Source organism: Gracilinanus agilis, chromosome 1 (assembly GCF_016433145.1).
Source record: "Gracilinanus agilis isolate LMUSP501 chromosome 1, AgileGrace, whole genome shotgun sequence".
NCBI lineage: Eukaryota > Metazoa > Chordata > Mammalia > Didelphimorphia > Didelphidae > Gracilinanus > Gracilinanus agilis.
In genome coordinates, this window is record NC_058130.1 from 169,287,596 (window position 1) to 169,303,850 (window position 16,255).

A 16,255-nucleotide genomic window follows, 5' to 3' on the forward strand; every position below is an offset into this window, starting at 1 on the left:
AAGGTGTAGTCCATTCTATTATGCCTACATTTAAAGCCATGATTCAGAAATCAAAACCCATATTCTCATATCTTAATCAGTACTTCCCTTCTCATATCTAACTTTCTTCAAGTCTGCTTCTTAACATCAGTAGTTTTGAAAACAACACCTATGCCCCTAAAGTCTCCAGAATGGCTGAACAAATTGTGGTATATGATGATGGAATACTATTGTGCTATAAAGAATAATAAACAGAATGATCTCAGAAAGAGCTGGAAAGACCTACATGAACTGATGGAGTGAAATAAACAGAATCAGGAGAACACTCTGCACAGTAACTGAAATATTGTAGAATGATCAAATGTTTTTTGTTTTGTTTTGTTTTGAATTTAAACCCTCACCTTCCATCTTGGAATCAATACTGTGTATTGGTTCCAAGGCAGAAGAATGGTAAGGGCTAGGCAATGGGGGTCAAGTGACTTGCCCAGGGTCACACAGCTGGTTAGTGTCTGAGGCTAGAATTGAACCTAGGACCTCCCATCTCTAGCCTGACTCTCAATCCACTGAGCTACCCAGATGCCCCCAGAATGATAAAATGTGATAGACTTGGCTACTAATAGCAATATAACAATCCAGGACAATTCTGAGGGACTTATGAAAAAGAATTATCTACCTCTAGAGAAAGAACTGTTGGAATAGAAATGCAGATGAAAACATGATTTATCACTTATTTTTTTGGGTATATGTTTTGGGGTTTTGGTTTTCTAAGATTATTCACTTACAAAAATGAACAATATGGAAATGTTTTGCATGATAATATATGTACAACCCAGACCGAATTGCTTGTCCACTCCAGGAGTAGAGAGGGAAGAGGGAGGCAACATGAATCCTATAACTTTAGAAAACTTATGTGTAAATTTGTTATTAAAATAAAGGTAAAACTAAAAAAAATAAGATAATTCTTTAAAAACCTACATGAAATTGTGAAAAACAAGATAAGTAAAATATTAGTGAATGCAATATTATATTCTGCTACGGAACTGTTTGAAGAATAACTTATGAATGTCTACCTCCAGGGAAATCGATAAATAGAAACATGAAAGACATAGTTTATATATACATTTTTTTTTGTCAAGTGATGCCTTCTCCAAATTGAGGAGGGGAAAAAGAGATGGGGATACCTGGGAATTTTAATTGGTCACCATTAATCTTTATCTCACTGGATTGTTTGAAGGACCAAATGTTGAAGTGCTTTACTAATGTAATTAAACCCCTTCAGCAGATTACCCTGACAAGTCCTTCATTTCCTCTGTTCCACTCAAATTTCCTTAATATCTGCTGCTGGGCCAAATATATAGCTCTAGAAGAGCCTCTAGTCTTGTCAACTCTAACCTTGTCAGTTTTCCTTACCATTAATCCCTCTTATTTTCCATTTCATATTTGTTGAGTGAAATACATTTCTATACCCAACTTTTGTGTGTGTGTGTGTGTGTGTGTGTGTGTGTGTGTGTACTTTCTGCCTCTAACCAATGCAGATGAGTCTGAGGTTCAAGTGTAGCCTGTTCCCGGCTTCCTCCTCGTATAGATTTCTACTTGAGCATCCCAATTACTGTCTGATTCATTTTCTAAATCTTTATGGAGGGATTGTATTGTATTTTAAATTTTTTTTTTTACTTTTTTAAAATTTTTCCATGGTTACATAATTCACGTTCTTACTCTTCCCCCACAAACCTCTCCCTCTCCTCCCCGATAGCCAACACGCATTTCCACTGGTTTCTTAATGTATCATCTATCAAGACCTATTCCCATATTATTTATAGTTGTACTGGGGTGGTTGTTTCGAGTCTACATCCCCAATCATGTCCGCATCAACCCATGTGTTCAAGCAGTTTTTTTCTTCTGTGTTTCCACTCCTGTAGTTCTTCCTCTGAATGTGGGTAGCGTTCTTTTACATAAATCTGGAGGGATTATATTGGGATAGCTAAACTATACTTCTTTCTTCTCCATCTTGACTGCCTCCTTCTAGTCTACCCAGTTGACCCTCTTCCTTGATTCAATAGCTATTAAAATCTCCTTTCTTTGATTGCTTCACTTTCTCTAGAAGACATACCCCAAAAATGCATTCCCCTTCATATCACCACCACAAAATAATTTTTTCCTGTTTTATTTATTCAATGCAAATGCTTTACATAGTCAAATTTTATGTACCTTTTATATCTTCCCACGTCAATAAACCACTAAAAATAAGAACCAAGTCTTATCTAACTTGTTGAACAATGCCTAGAATAGTACAATCAAATAAGCAAGTGGAAAAAAAGCTTTCACTGAGGATGAAAAGGGACCTAGAGGTTCTAGGCAAAAACTCTGAAGACCTAAATGAGACTTGGAGATTACTTTCTTCTTCTCGTTTACCTGAAGACAGTCCATCATGGGCAAGTATAAGGCAAAATGTTGGAAGACACTAAGGGTAGAAGCTAGTTACTGAGGCATGTGCAATGAGCATTCCATTTGGAACATTTCTTCAATCAATCGTAAGCAGTCTATATAAAAATGGAGACAAAGATTCTCTTTAAAGATGTCAGGAAGATCTCCTACACAAAGAGGCACCCAGGACCAACCAAATGTCACCAAGGCTTCTGAGAATGGAGCAGCCTGAGAGCCCCAACACAGCTGAGGGAGGACAAGGCACAAAGGTGAGCCTGATGAGGCAACATTCATAAAAGATCATTCCCTGAAACATGGGCATTTGCTGTAAGCTTTGGCTTATAAAATCCAGTGATACCAGGGAAGTCCATCACCATGCAGACATCAGAGATGAAGATTGCAGACTAGGTAATGCTAGATGCTATTTCCCACATGGCTCTTATGCCATCCAAATAGCAATATCTTCCCATATACTTAATATCACAATGTTCAATCCTGGGCAAAAATGATCAACAAAGAGAAGTTGATGGCTTGATCCAAGAGAGTCCATCCTGGGGTTAGACTGTACTCCAGAGAGCTGGATCTGGAAAATCACTCACTTCTCCAACTTCGCTGAAAGGTTTCCCACCTTGAGTGAATGTCAACTTGTACCTTAGCCTGACAAGATCCTGGGAAAAGAAAGATAAAAAAGTGTTCCAAAGAATATACTTAGTGGGCCTGAAACCTCCTAAAGAGTCCAAGAAGATCAGTCCCTTTAAAGGGGAGATTTTACCCATTAGAAAGCAAAAAAAAAGGCTTACGACAACCCAAAATCTAGAGTGTTCTTGGCAGTCTCTAAAACAAGAAGCTCTAAAATCTGGGCCACCTGCCCCATAGCACTCATTTCTTGATTTAAAAAAGCAGTTCAGGACAAAGAGGCACAACATACTTGGCCTTAGCTTTTTCTTATTATAAAGACAACAGAAAACTCACTATTAACCTAAGTATTTCAATAGCAACAGAGAAAGCATCAGAAACTCCTACAACAGTTTAAGTGACTCCAAGCTATACTATAAGTAAATGCCTATACGGTTCCCAGAGATGTAGGGGGAAAACAAGAATGCTCCATTGTCAGCAAAAGAGCTGGATTTCTCCAGTTCACAACTATCAACAAGCATGTGGAGGTGGATAAGTGGCAAAGTAGACAGAGCACTAGGCCTGGAGGCAAAAGATCTAAGTTCAAAACCTTCAGGCACTTACTAGTTGTGACCCTGGTCATCACTTAAACTCTACCTCTATTTACAGGATTGTAAAATGAGAATCATAAAAGCACCTGTCACTGGATTGTTGTGAGGATCAACTGAGATAATATCCATACAGCATTTAGCACAGTGCCTAGCACAGAGCAGGTGCTTAAATATCTTATTTCCTTCCCCTTCCTCCACTTCCCATGTCCCTATACAAAGAAGAAATGGAGATATGAAGAAAGTTGACTTTATGATATACGACAAGCAGAACTACTATCAGGCCTCAACAGCCAGAGAAGGTTGCAAACCACTCTTCTTCAGCCTGGAGATACAGCCCATTGGCACCCACCCTTACAGGTACCAGTACGTACTTTGTGTGGATTTGCAAGCAGGAGAACTTGAGAGATTACAGTGGGTGGCAGCAGTGGACTAAATGCAGGAAGCTTAGAACTGGAAGCTGGCTGCAGTTTCACTTTCATTGCCTGCCAGATGGAAAAAAGTGACAATGACACACCACCTTAGATAAAGATCCATTCTCCAGGTCTGTGTTAAAAGAGCTCATGTACCAACAAGGCATTAATTAGTGTGCCCATCTTTCCACAAGAGTGCCACTGTTGACTATTATCTTCTTTGTTTTGGGAATGTGAGCCTTTCCTGGCTTTCCTCCTACCTATCTCATTGCTTTTCTATCTCTTTGCAGAGTCTTTATCCAAGTTATGCTTGCTAGCCATTGGTAACTGCTTTATTTCTTTGTGATCTCATCAGCTCCCATAGATTCAATTACCATCTCCATGCAGATCATTCTCAGATCTATTTATCTAAACCTAACCTCTTGGTTGACCTCCAGTCTCATTTCTCCAACTGGAAGTTCTGTAGGTGTTTTAAACTCAGTATATCTGAAGCTGAACTCATGAGCTTACCCCACAACCCTTCCTTTTATTGTTAAGGATACCACCATCTGCTTAGTCACCCAGGCTCACAACCAGGGAGCTGTTAAATTTCCAGCAAATACTAATATTTTGTTAAATTAATATGTTTAATTTATTATATAATTATTATATTACTGTCTGCAATATTTATTATATATCATATAATATTGTATAATTAATATATAAAATATATAAATTAACAAATGATTTTTGTTAATTGTCTAGACCTAAAAAAAGTAGTGGAGAAAAGTTAATAATGAAGATTAAACTTAAAAGTATGTCCTGCAGGCAGGTGTTAAACATTTGCCAGCACATCCCTGGCACAGTCATCCTCAACTCTTTGCTCTCTCATCCCTCTATAATCCAATTTGTTATCAAAGGCTATCAATTCTACTTTTGTAGTATCTCTCTGATTTACCCCTTCTCTCCTCTGACACTGTCTCCACCAAGATATAAGACTTCAACATCTCACACCGAGACACTATTACAATTATAACTGCTAATTGGTTTCTCTACCTCAAGCTTCTCCCCACTATAATCCATCCTCCACTATTTGCCAAAAGGTATCTTACTAGAGTATAGGTCTAAACCCACTCTTCTCTATTACCTATAGGATCAAATATAAAAACCTCAGGCATTCAAAGCCCTTCATAACTTGACCCTCACCAACATTTCTAATCTTCTTATGCTAGTAGAACCCAACATAATTCTGTGATCTAGTGATAATGGTGTCCTTGCAGCAACTCCTGTAAGATAATCTATCTCCCAATTCCAAGTATTTTTCTTCTTCTTTTTTAAACCAATTACCAATTTTTTTTACCAATCATAAATTTCCACAAAAGTTTTCCAAAGTTATATGATCAAACTTGTCTCCCTTCTATTTCCCCCTCCCAGAGCTGGCAAGTGATTCAATCTTGGTTATACATGCATTATAATGTAAAACACATTTCCATATTATTCATTTTTATAAGTGAATAATCATAGAAAATCCAAACCCCAAAACATAAACCCAAATAAACAAGTGAAAAACTATGTGCTTTCATCTGCATTCTGACTCTAGCAGTTCTTTTTCTGAAAGGTGGATAGCATTCTTTGTCATCAGTCCCTCAGAACTGTCCTGGATCTTTGCATTGCTGATAGCAGTTAAGTCTATCACAGTTGATCATTCCATAACATTGCTGTTTCTGTGTACAATGTTTTCCTGGTTCTGCTTATTTCACTCTGTATCAGTCCATGAAGGTCTTTCTAGCTCTTTCTGAAATCATCCTGTTTATCATTCCTTACAGCACAGTAGTATTCCATTACCATCATATACCACAATTTGTTCAACCATTCATTCCCCAATTGATGGACATCCTTTCAATTGCCAATTCTTTGCCACCACAAAAAGAGCAGCTATAAGTATTTTTGTATAAATAAGTCCTTTCTACCTTTTTTTGATCTCTTTGAGATACAGACCTAAGTGATATTACTGGATCAAAGGGTTATTACTCTTTAGGCATAATTCCAAATTGCCTTCCGGAATGGTTGGATCAATTCACAACTCCACCAGCAATGCATAAGTGTCCCAATTCTGCTATATCCCCTCCATGTCTGAGAGCAGCTAGATGGCTCAGTAGATTGAGATTCAAATCTGGCCTCAAAACAGTTCCTACCTGTGTGACCCTAGGCAAGTTACCTCACCTCAATTGCCTCAGTTTTATTGCTCTTCTGCCTTAGAGCCAATACATAGCATAAATTCTAAGATGGAAGGTAAGAGGTTGTTGTTTTTTTTTTTAAATCATGTCATCACTAAATAGAGATAATTTGGGCTCTGCTTATTTTTGGTTTTAGACAGCTGTGTGTTTAAATAGATATATTTTTACCACATTTAAAAAAAAAGATCCCACTATACTTATACTTCATAAGATTCTACCATACATGAGTATTGCATTTGAAAGTCCTTTTCTCCATCTATAATGTCTTGAATTTTTAAAAATATGATTTTGTCTCCCTAACATTGTGTCATTCTTGTGTTTCTGCAATAAATTAAATTAGATCATGATGAATGATTTTTGGATACATTGCTGTAATTCTGGACAGAATTTTATTTATTCACAGTGAATTTAGTCTGTATTTCCCTCTTTGCTTTCTCATTCCCCATTTTAGGAATCAGGACTATATTTGACTCATAAATGGCCTTTGATAGAGTACTTTTAATTTTGAGAATAACTTGGAAAGTACATATATTGTTATTTTAAAATTTGATATGATTTACAAATCCATCTGGTCCCAATTTCATATTCTGAGATGAGATTATTTAAGATCTCATCCATTCTAGACAGCAATTTGGAAATGTGCAAAAACAGTGAATAACATACCCCTACCTTTGGACATAGAAAGTTCACGACAAGGCAGATACTTCAAGGAATAACTGACAAAGAGAAAGGTTCTGTATGTGACAAAATATTCAGACTAACATTTTTTGTGGCAAAAATAAATTGGAAACAAAGTATATGCCCATACACAAATGTCATACATAAATGAAATGGAATATTACTATGGCTTAAGAAATTATGACAACAGAAAAGTTAGAATACATACAAAGTGAAGAGCTAGAATCAGGAAAATAATATGCATAGTAACAACAATGATAAGTAGAAAGAACAACAAACTAATCAGAAAACAAATGCTACATACCCATTGATCTAGCCATACCACTTCTGGGTTTGTACCCCAAAGAGATAATAAGGAAAAATATGTGCACAAAAATATTCATAGCCACAATCTTTGTGGTGGCAAAAAAAAAAACTGGAAAATAAGGGGATGTCCATCAATTGGGGAATGGCTGAACAAATTATGGTATCTGTTGGTGATGGAATACTATTGTACTGAAAGGAATGATGAACTGGAGGAATTCCATGTGAACCAGAAAGACCTCCAGGAACAATGTAGAGTGGAAGGAGCAAAATCAGAACATTATACCCAGAAACAGATACACTGTGGCACAATCAAATATAATGGACAATTCTGAGGGACTTATGAGAAAGAATGCTATCCACATCCAGTGAAAGAACTGTGGGAGAAGAAAAACATAGGAATGATCACACATTTTGATGGGTACATGATTGGGGATTTTGGCTTTAAATGATCACTCTATTGCAAATATTAATAATATGTAAATAGGTTTTGAACAATGATACATGTATAACTCAGTGGAACTTCTCGTCAGCTCTGGGAGGCAGGAGAGAAAAGGAGAGGGAAAGAACATGAATCATGTAACCCTGGGAAAACCCTCCAAGCAAACAAATAAATAAATAAATAAAACTGAGCAAGCAGGCGAGCAAATAAATAAATAAGTGGATTCTGTGGTTTTAATGTGAACAAGCTTGATCCCAAAAAGAAACAAGATATTTCACTTTCAATTCTTTGCAGAGGTAGATCATAAATGGGTGAAGTCAGATTTATTATAATGGTTAGTTTTGCTGAATTTTTTATTCCTTTCTCTATATTATTCTAAGGGATGGCTCTCTGGAAGGAGTGAGAAAGGATGGGAAATATAGTTGATGAAACAATCTAAATACCAATTAATTCAAATCTGGCCTCGGGATGTCCTGGCTATGTGACCCTGGGCAAGTTACTTAATCCCATATGCCTAGCCCTTGCCCTTCTGTCTTAGAATTGTTACCAAGAAAGTAAAGGTTTAAAATAAATAAGTAAATAAAAAAAGCAAGTTAATGTATTTCAAATATTTTTTTTTTCAAATAAAGAGCTCGTCTAGTTGAAAGCATGAGCTATAGTCCCTCCAAAAGAAACCCTGAGAGAAACGTAGATATCTAGTCTTTTCATTGGGTCTCTAATGCTAAGCAGATTTCTTCCTGGCTAAAGCCCTGCCAAATTTCTATTACTGGTTCAGAAAAGGGATTCAAGAGTTGAAGTACAACCTCCAAGAAAAAAATCTCTACCAACTACTCACCTTTGGCACAGCCACCTGAAACACAATGTCCGAGACAGGCTGTGGTGCTGTGCTCAGCATAGACAGCAACAGTACCTGTACCTCGGGGAAACCCGGGACTCCAGCCTGGGAAAAATGGAGCAAGACTTTGAAACCATTTCGATCATACACGGTGATGGGAGGCAGGTCACCTGGTGGAGAGGGACCGGATTAGGAAGATGAGCCTCTAACCCTTCATCCTCACAGGGAAGTGATGACCTGAGTGCAAGAGGACCCGTCCCAAAGCCTGCTTCCTACCCCAGAGGATAAAGCATTCTTCTATGTCTCTCACTCCCCAACTACTTCCAGTACTCTCCACTCTACAGAATAGCAGAGCAAAGGCCTATCAAAATGTACTTCTTCCCTGAAGGAAGACTTATCTTAGAATGAAAACAGTTAAAGCTAGGGGAAGAGGAGAGCTACATTTATGTCATTTCCCTTCTGAGGCTGTGATAGCCAAAGCAATGCATTATCATATTTAATCTTTGTATCCACCAAGTACTTAGATCTCATCTACTCAAATGGCTTCAGTTCTCATAACTGTATAAAGGAGCAGTTGGGTGACTCAGTGGATGGAGAGCTAGGCCTAGAGATGGGGAGGTCCTGTGTTCAAATAAGACATCATACTTTGTAGTTTTGTGACCCTGGGTAAATCACTTTACCCCAGTTGCCTAGTCATTACCACTCTTCTGCCTCAGAACCAATACACAATATTGATTATAAGACAAAAGGTATGAGTTAAAAATAATAATAAGGAATTATATGAATGGGGAGCAGCTAGGTGGCTCAGTAGCCAGGCCTGGAGTTAGAAGGACCCAGGATGAAATCTGGCCTCAGACCACTTCCTAGTTTTGTGACCCTGGGCAAGTCACCTAACCTTAATTGCCTACCCTTTACCATTCTGTCTTAGAATTGTTACTAAGGCACAAAGGGATTAAAAAAAAAAAGAACTTTATGAATGACTTTCAAATGTGTATTTATAGTCATAGCATCTTACCTGTGCCCCAATTCTGCATCTGCAAAAGGCTGCAAGATATTTTCAAATAATGGCACCTCATCACATTTTATACTAAACTTTTTTCTCCTCCAAACTAGACTTCCTTTCCAACTTCCCTATCTGTCAGTGAGTCATCTACTACCATTCTCTCAAACTTCTCTGCCTATGTTCTAAACTCTGTAGTCACTTTTTACTCTTTTTCATATATCCAAGCTATCACCAAATCCCATAAATTCTGCCTCTAAAAGATTTCCCAGATTCAGCCCCTTCCTTCTACTCCCACTGCCATGATCTCATTATTGGACTGTTGCAAAAATCTTGTGACTGGCCTCTTTATCTCTAGTTTCTCCTTTTTCCAATCCATACTACTACCAAACTATTCTTTGTAAGATTATTATGTGTAGGGATTTACCATAATGGCTCCCCACTCCACCTTGATTCATATTCATGAATCTTTCCTCTGCACCTGTCACTCACTTTGATGAACTCTCATATCAGTCTCATCATAGCCCATGCTCACTCCTGCCTCTGCCCTTTACTTATGTTGTGTTCCTGCTTGGAAATTTCTGTTTCCCCCTCCTAAACCTCATTCTTCAAGGTGCTGCTCAATCCCCATTTCCTTCATGAAATCTTCCCAGCTACTTCCTTTCTCCTCCACCCTGCCTCAATATTTTTTGGTTCATATTCCCAATAAAATTTCAACTGTCTCAATGTCTATTTACAGGATTGGTTTAAGGAAATAGATCATACTTACTGGGCTTAATTGATTCTAGTGGAACAAAAAGTTGACTTAGAGATTGATTCAGGAGTGCTGGTTGGGAAGGAGTATCTCCTGTTCTTATCTCCCAAGACTGTTCTGGAAAAGAATTGGTACCCACTGGTGAATCTTTTGAGAGTGTTTTCTGATGAAGTAAATTCCTGGAGGAAAATAATTTTAAAAATAAAAGGTTAGAAAGAAAAGGCTCTCTTCTCTCTAGAAAACACACACACACACACACACACACACACACACACACACACACAACACACACAAAATTTTCATACTTCCTTTGGGAATTGGGGAATAGAGAAGTCAATTGAGAAGGACAGGCAAAGTAGGAGTTCCCTAAGTTTCACTACATTGTGACTTCATGGGACTTTTGGGGAGATCAAACCATCCCTTATAGAGATAATCTATAAGAAGTGCTTTATAAGGCTTGAAGTGCTTTAAAAATATAAGTTATCAATATTATCAATCAGAAGGATTTATTAAGCACCTACTATGTGCCAGGCACTATGGTGAGTGCAGGAAGAGAATACAAAGAACAATGAATAGAGCCTCTCCCCTTAGGATCTTAACATCCTAAAAGGGAAAACAAAACCATATACACAATCACACAAGGAATAAAAGTTAGTTTGAAAACGGGAAAGGACCTATTCACACTAGTTAGTTAGTTAGTTCATGCTGTTCTTTTTGTTGTGGCAAAGAACTGGAAATTAAAGTGATGTCCCCCAACTGGGGAATGGCTAAACAAAGTGTGGTATATGACGGTGATGAAATACTATTGTGCTATAAGGAATGATAAACGGGATGATTTCAGAAAGAACTGGAAAGACCTTCATAGACTGATGCAGAGTGAAATAAACAGAACCAGGAAAACACTGTGCACAGTAACAACAATATTGTGGAATGAACGATCAACTGTGATAGATTTAACTGCTATCAGCAATATAAAGATCCAGGGCAATTCTGAGGGACTGATGACAAAGAATGCTATCCACCTTTCAAAGAAAGAACTGCTAGAGTCAGAATGCGGATTAGAGTCAGACACTTCCTAGCTGTGTGACCCTGGGGCAGTCACTTAACACTAATTACCTAGCCCTTGATACTTTTCTTCTTTGGTACTAAGTCAGATGGTAAAGTTATATAGTAAACTTATTTTACCATATAATTTAATAAAAGGCAGAAAGGTATATATATATATATATATATATATATATATAGCACACCATGCTTGGAACCAGGAAGACCCTGAGTTCATATTCAGCCTCAGACACGTATTAGCTATGTAACACTGGACAAGTCTTTTCACTCCTGCTTGCCTCAGTTTCCTCATCTGTAAAATACAGATAATAATAGCACCTGCTTTCCAAGATTGTTGTATGGATCAAATGAAAATAATTATAAAACACTTAGCAATTACAGGGCATGATATTAAGTGCTATATAAATGTTAGCAATTATTATTATACACTTAAAGCATACAGAAGTGTTCATTTTAGTTGGTGTATACTCAGATTTAATAATAATAAATTGGGGGGGGGGGGGGTGTCATCAAATTAGCCAGGACCAAGAAAACAATAGTCTGGCCACAATAATGTAAATGGAAAAACAATAACCACAAAATAATGTTGCAAAATTGGCCCCAAATAAGAAATCAATGAAAAAAGTCAATCTGCTTCTTTGCAGAGGCTAAAACCTAAATCTCAGATTTTTTTCAGTGAATTGATCAGCTTCACTTTTTTTTCTTCCTCTTTCACTTAAAAAGAAAATTCTTTATTAAAAGGGATGGTTTTCAGGGAAGGATAAAAGAGGAGAGAGAGAGAGAGAGAGAGAGAGAGAGAGAGAGAGAGAGAGAGAGAGAAGGGAAATCTATACAATGTGAAAATAAAAACTGTCATTATTGTATTTGATAATTAAGAAACCAAAATCTACCGTATGTAACCTGTACCAATCACCTCTCTAATGCCTTTTTTCCAAAAAGCAGTCCTTCAAATATTTCACCTTCTTTCTATTCTTGTTCAGGCTACTTTTTTCAACCATTCCACTTATGTCATGATTTTGAGTCCTCTCACAATACTAGCTGTCTCACAAATTGTCCCAATTGTCACTGACCATCTTTAAACATTTAACACAATATTCTATACACAGTATCACAAGAGAAGGGCAGAATAGGACAGTTACCTCCCTGGTTCTAAACACTAGACTTCAATTAACACATTCTAAGATCAAATTAACTTTTTTGCTAGCCATGTTAAACTGATGGCTCATACTGAACTTGCAATGAACTAAAACACCTCAGCACTTTCCAGAATGCTGTTAAACTATGCCTCTTGCATATTTGCAGTTGATTATAACCTGAACGAAGTATTTTACATTTATTCTTTTTTTTTTCACCTTAAACCCTTACCCTCTGTCTTCAAATTGATTCAAAGTATCAATTCCAAGGCAGAAGAGTGGTAATGGCTAGGCTAGGTATTAAGTGACTTTGTCCAGGGTCACACAGCTAGGATATGTCTGAGGTCAAATTTGAACCTAGCTTTCTTTCCACTGAGCCACTAGTTGCCCCTTTACATTTATTCTTACTAAATTCCATTTTGTGTAGTTGAGGCCATCAGTCTTGCTCCATAGATTATCTATTACTTTACTGATTTACAAAAATGGTTTTTGACTCCTTGCTTTGAAATAAAGACATTGGCATATTCTGTAGAAGAAGAAATGAAGAAATATTCAAGAAGTCAACTCTAGTAAACCTAGGCCCTCTGAATACAAATAATGATGACCTCACAGTAAGACATCTATAATTCTCCCACAAGACTCACTCAGGGAAAACCATTTTCCCTCCTTCTCCTCTTTCTTACCCAATCTGTATTTTGAGCCTGCCTCTTCTCAGTAGGTTCATAAAAAAAGCTCATAAAAACCACATTTTTACAGATGGTTGTTAGGGGTAAAAGACAGAGATTGGAGGGAGACTGTAGAAAGGCAGCTTTCATATATGGGATGAGGCAAGAAGCAACATGTTCAGGATAAGCTGTCCATGCAAAGATTTTTCCAGAACTAGGGGTCTTAGTTTGCTCCTGAAAGTCTATTGGTTCCCCTGCCCCTAGCCTCCACCCCAGCCCATGCAACCTTGCAGAATGAACTGCAAGAATTTATTCTTCCAAGAAACAACTACAGACTTCCTATATGCCACAATTCATGCCCCAGTATACTCACAATGTGCTTGATAGGTCAGGGATAAAAGAAGTCTGGGGAGCAGACAAGCCCAACAACTTTTCCTGAGAGCTTCCTTGGGTTCCATTTGTCTGAGCAGTCCTGCCAGGCAAGTGCTTCTGGGCCGTTGTACTGAAGAAGTTCCCCTCTTCCTGGCAACCATTCTCTGTGGCAACCTATCAGATCAAAACCAGCTAGAGTAAGAAAACAAGCATTTCCCCAAAACCAAGGTGAGGAGTATGTATGCCAAAGAACAAAAGGGTAGGGATGTCTGAGGAGAGACTGATCATTAGCTCCACTCAGCCAAAAAGACAACAGGCAGCTGCCCTTGTATTTCAGTAAAGCAATTACAGCTCTGAGCTTCCAAAATCTGAGCCCTTATCCCATGCCACCAACTGCCGGGAAAAAGGAAAAAAAAAAAAAACACACAAAACTCTAAGTCAGAAATCAGTCATCAGCAACTGGGATTCATGCCTACTGAAGCAGCCAGGAATGATGAGTGAAATACAGTAATTCTTTCTTTTTTTTTTTTTTTTAAACCCTTACCTTCCGTCTTAGAGTCAATACTGTGTATTGGCTCCAAGGCAGAAGAGTGGTAAGGGTAGGCAATGAGGGTCAAGTGACTTGCCCAGGGTCACACAGCTGGGAAGTGTCTGAGGCCAGATTTGAGCCTAGGACCTCCCGTCTCTAGGTCTGGCTCTCAATCCACTGAGCCCCTACAGTAATTCTTGAAGGTAGAAATCAGAGAAGGGCAGGAATAAGACCCATTCCCCCAGAATTCTAGTGGAGCAATATGATCTGGGAAGATTTAGGTCTAGAACTTAAATTCATTTCCATGTTACAACTCTCTACCAGAGAGCTGATCCAGAGCTGATGTTCCTGTGAAGTTTTCAAATACCAATTGTCTCTCCATGGCCCCAGGGATAGGCTTCCTTACCTGAAGAGCATCGAAGTCTGAGGACGTCTTGCATGTGACTGGGGCATCACTGAGCCCTGCAGGTAACAAGCACAGAGTATGGCATAAAACAGTTAATATTAAATCAGAGAATACTTCCATCCCTACCATCCTCTGGAGTGGTGAGGCATCCAATATCCTCACCACTCCTTCCCCTTCCACAAATGGCAAAGTACAGCTCTTTCTTTTTTTTTTTTAAACTTTTACCTTCTGTCTTATTATCAATTCTGAGACAGAAGAGCAGTAAGGGCTAGACAATTGGGGTTAAGTGACTTGCCCAGAGACACATAGCTAAGAAGTGTCTGAGGCCAGATTTAAGCTCATGTCCTCCCAACTCCAGGCCTGGCACTTTATCCACTGGGCTTCCTAGTTGCCCCTATATTTCTTTCAAATTTATTTCTAAACTCCAAGTAAAGGTCCGTACCCTTTTGTATCCACCAGAAATTAAATACTCTTTCCCAAAGGGAAATCTATATAACTTTTCCTAATTCATGTGGGCTTCCATAAAACATTCACCCACCTAAAGTAGCCAGTTGTTCATCCAGAAGACTCAACGATGTGGGCTCACCCTGCTGGGGACCAGATTCAGAGTCCAGGTCAGAAAAGTCAATCAGGGAGTAGCTTTTGACGCTGCCAGCCTTAGCCTGCAAGGCTAGAGAAGGGAAAAGTTAGCTCCTGAGAGGAGAGGACCACCCTCAAAACACAGCCATAAAGTGAAGTGAGCAGAACCAGACAGGAACAACACCATATAACGATCAACTTTTTAGCTATTATCAACCAATTAGCTCTTCTCAGAAGAATCCAAGACAATTCCAAAGGATTCAGGATGAGAAACACTATCTACCTTTAGAGAATGAACTGATAAAGAATGGGAACACAGATCAAAGCATATGTTTTTCACTTTCTTTAGTTTTTTCCAAGTTTCTCTTGGGAGGTGAGAAGTGTCTATTTTTTTTTCACAATACGATTAATATGGAAATATATTTTACATGATTACACCAGTTCTTTTGGTTTGGTTTTTTAAACCCTCACCTTCCATCTTAGAATCAATACTGTGTATTGGTTCCAAGGCAGGAAAGCAGTAAGGGCTAGGCAATGGGGGTTAAGAAACTTGCCCCTGGTTACACAGCTGGGAAATTTCTGAGGCCACATTTGAACCCAGGACTTCCCATCTCTCAGTCCACTGAGCCACCCAGCTGCCCCCTGCTCTACAGGTTCCATAAACAGATCTACAGTTGTACCTTTTGGATGACTCATGAGAGTTTTCCTTAAATAATATGGAAATCCTACAAAATGGAAAGTATGTGGGAGGCATGTTGCTCTCCAGTTACCTTGGGAGGCAGGCAGGTCTCCGTGGGTGCTGCTGGTGACTGTGCTGGCCACCATGTTCCCACAACTACCTTGGCCCTCCACCACCTGCTTATATAGGAGAACACCTTGAGAGAGCCTGTCATTGGCCTGGAGAATCTCCGCTGCAAAAATAATTGAAAAAAAGTCACTTGGGTTAAAAACAGTCCCCAATCCCAGGCTAATTCATCTATAAGCTCCACTGACCCCGCAAAACTCTGTCCAACACAACCTAGCTGCAGCTCTGCCCCTCAACCAGAAAGGGCAGTGCTTTACCTTTACCTGGTTCCATTAGGCTCCTCTAATCCCTGCTTAAATGTTGAGCCCTCCTGCCGCAGCAGCGCAGCCCAGATGCCCAGAATTGTACCTCCTCTACTTGTTTTCACCATGAGCCGGCTGACAACACTAATCTTTTCAATTTTGTCTCAGGCCCAAAGTCTATTCCCTGACTTT

The 16,255-nt window shown here is 38.7% G+C and overlaps 1 protein-coding gene across 1 annotated transcript in view; it reads right to left on the reverse strand.

Moving 5' to 3' along the window:
- Positions 1 to 1,870: 1,870 nt before the first annotated feature.
- GGA2 (golgi associated, gamma adaptin ear containing, ARF binding protein 2) overlaps positions 1,871 to 16,255 on the reverse strand; it is a 49,022-nt gene continuing 34,637 nt past the window's right edge. The window contains exons 13-20 of the mRNA XM_044678238.1: positions 15,787 to 15,927; positions 14,976 to 15,107; positions 14,438 to 14,493; positions 13,504 to 13,676; positions 10,283 to 10,446; positions 8,514 to 8,683; positions 4,001 to 4,111; positions 1,871 to 3,071 (exon numbers count right to left, since the gene is read on the reverse strand). Of these exons, the coding sequence (XP_044534173.1) occupies positions 2,961 to 3,071; positions 4,001 to 4,111; positions 8,514 to 8,683; positions 10,283 to 10,446; positions 13,504 to 13,676; positions 14,438 to 14,493; positions 14,976 to 15,107; positions 15,787 to 15,927 (1,058 nt within the window). The 3' untranslated portion in view covers positions 1,871 to 2,960. The remainder of the gene's footprint in view (positions 3,072 to 4,000; positions 4,112 to 8,513; positions 8,684 to 10,282; positions 10,447 to 13,503; positions 13,677 to 14,437; positions 14,494 to 14,975; positions 15,108 to 15,786; positions 15,928 to 16,255) is intronic.